At 46.8% G+C, this 2,500-nt stretch overlaps 1 protein-coding gene across 1 annotated transcript in view; it reads right to left on the bottom strand.

The window, feature by feature from the left end:
• The window catches only part of prickle3 (prickle homolog 3), a 58,444-nt gene that overhangs the window by 9,490 nt on the left and 46,454 nt on the right, over positions 1-2,500 (bottom strand). Inside the window, exon 4 of the mRNA XM_012820066.3 lies at positions 1,113-1,226. Coding sequence (XP_012675520.2) covers positions 1,113-1,226 — 114 coding nt within the window. The remainder of the gene's footprint in view (positions 1-1,112; positions 1,227-2,500) is intronic.

The raw sequence follows: 2,500 nt of genomic DNA, 5'->3' as shown, positions 1-2,500 counted from the left end.
ATGTGCAGTACTGAGGCTAGGAGACATAACACACATACATGTAGAAACACACAGAAACACACAGAAACACACACACACACACACACACACACACATATTCTCCTCATCCAGAGAGTGACACACACCTACATAAGACACATATGTACACCTCCATCATCACCTTGATGCTACATCATCAGGGGAAAATCATAGCACAAGAGAAAACGAACACAAGACCAATAATACAAAAACCAAGATATGGTTTCCTAGTGGGGTATCTGGGTTTGATCCGGGGCTAAACTCAACTGAGAGTCTCTGACTACACTCTGTAAGCCCAGGCCTTAGAATCAACTCCACAATATCTTATGATAAGATTGCAGTCACAAAAAAAGTGCAGAACAAACACTCCAATCATGTGACTATGCATGACTGTGTGGTTTCCCACCGCTCCAAATAGCCCTTATCATCATTCACGTAGGCTGACTCATACATACAGGAGCCACTTCTCCTTTCTTCTGGTTCACCCTGAGCTCCACTCACTCAGGCCAGCTACCTCTACTGATGGGAAACCCATGAGCTCGCTCTGGTACCACTGACTTAGCATTTTATACTGTAAGCAGCCCACAGGCACTGCTCCAGAGTCAGCATGAATCGGTGAGGTGAGGCTGGACCTCGATGCTAACAGAGATAAGAGGCGTATGATTCACAGCTTATTTTAGGGTGTTTTCGCGTCAGGATGGAACCAGTTAGGAGGTGAAGGTCATGGCCACGGTCATATTTGTTTGTTTGAGGTGTGTGTCTGTGTGTGTGTGTGTGTGTGTGTTTGTGTGTGTGTGTGTGTGTTCGTGTGTGTGTGTGTGTGTGTTCGTCTGTGTGTGTGTGTGATATGCAAACCCAGATGGTTACAGTTACAGTGGCCCCCAACCCAACGTGTATTACAAGCATACACACTGAGGCAGATAATGGATTCACATCTACATGACGCAAGGCACACACACACACACACACACACACACACACACACACACACACACACACACACACTGTACAAGCCCACACACATGATGTACAAAGATGCACACATACCTTCTCTCTCTCTCTCTCTCTCTCACACACACACACACGCTGCTTACCTCACTGTCATGGGCTGGTAGCTGGTGGAGGAGTTGTTTAATGCGATACCTCTCCCCTGGGCTGTTCACGTAGGGCACACGGTCCTCAGGAATACAGCTGAAGTACTGATACACCTACACCCACACACACACACACACACACACACACACACACACACACACACACACACACACACACACGCGTAAACAGGACATGCTAGTACATACACTACACTTGGAGCAAAAAACACACACACCATATTCTATGTACACACATATGCACACCATTGCATATTTATGACACCCACACAAACAAACACACACGCGCACACACGCGCACACACACACACACACACACACACACACACACACACACACACACACACACACACACACACACACACACACACACACACACACACACACACACACACACACACACACACACACACACACACACACACACACACACACACACACATATAACCAGCTCAACAGAACCGAATAAGAAACGTTTGCCAAAGCGTGGGTGTGATGGTGCCCATAAGGGCGCTCCTGTAAGCTGTGTGTAAATGAGGGATCTTTAAGTGGCGTAATCAGACACCGGCCCCTCGGTGCGGGGGCACAAAGGCTGAGACACAAAAACAGAAAGGTGAGCTCCGGCCCGAACACCAGGGCTACAGCACAGCCTGCTCTCGGCTGGCAGCAGAAACACACACACACACACACACACACACACACACACACACACACACACACACACACACCTCCATTACACTACACTCTCTCTCTCTCACACACACACACACACACACACACACACACCTCCATTACACTACACTCTCTCTCTCTCACACACACACACACACACACACACACACACACCTCCATTACACTATACTACACTCTCTCTCTCACACACACACATACAAACACACCTCTATTACACTACACTCTCTCTCTCTCACACACACACACACACCTCCATTACACTATACTACACTCTCTCTCTCACACACACACACATACAAACACACCTCTATTACACTACACTACACTACACTCACACTCACACACACACACACACACACACACTACACCTCAAATTACACTACACTACACTCACACACACACACACTACACCTCAAATTACACGCAGGCCACTCTGCTAATAACCAACCGCAAAACTTCTCAGCTCTCTGCTCTCATTGGACGTGCCCAGGCAGAACTAATGACTCAAACATATTAGGGAATTAATGGGGCTTCTGAAATATTCAGGGTAAGACAAGACCACACTTAGTTCTTCCACAGCACATTCGGCTCAAAGCAGGTTCTTAATTAGTACCAGATAAATCTTCGATTCCTAAGAAATACCAGGAAATGCTAATAAATATGTAAATCATTGATGT

Source organism: Clupea harengus, chromosome 4 (assembly GCF_900700415.2).
Source record: "Clupea harengus chromosome 4, Ch_v2.0.2, whole genome shotgun sequence".
Taxonomy (NCBI): Eukaryota; Metazoa; Chordata; class Actinopteri; order Clupeiformes; family Clupeidae; genus Clupea; species Clupea harengus.
Note: the sequence above shows the minus strand (reverse complement) of the source record. Positions and strands in the feature narration are given on the sequence as shown.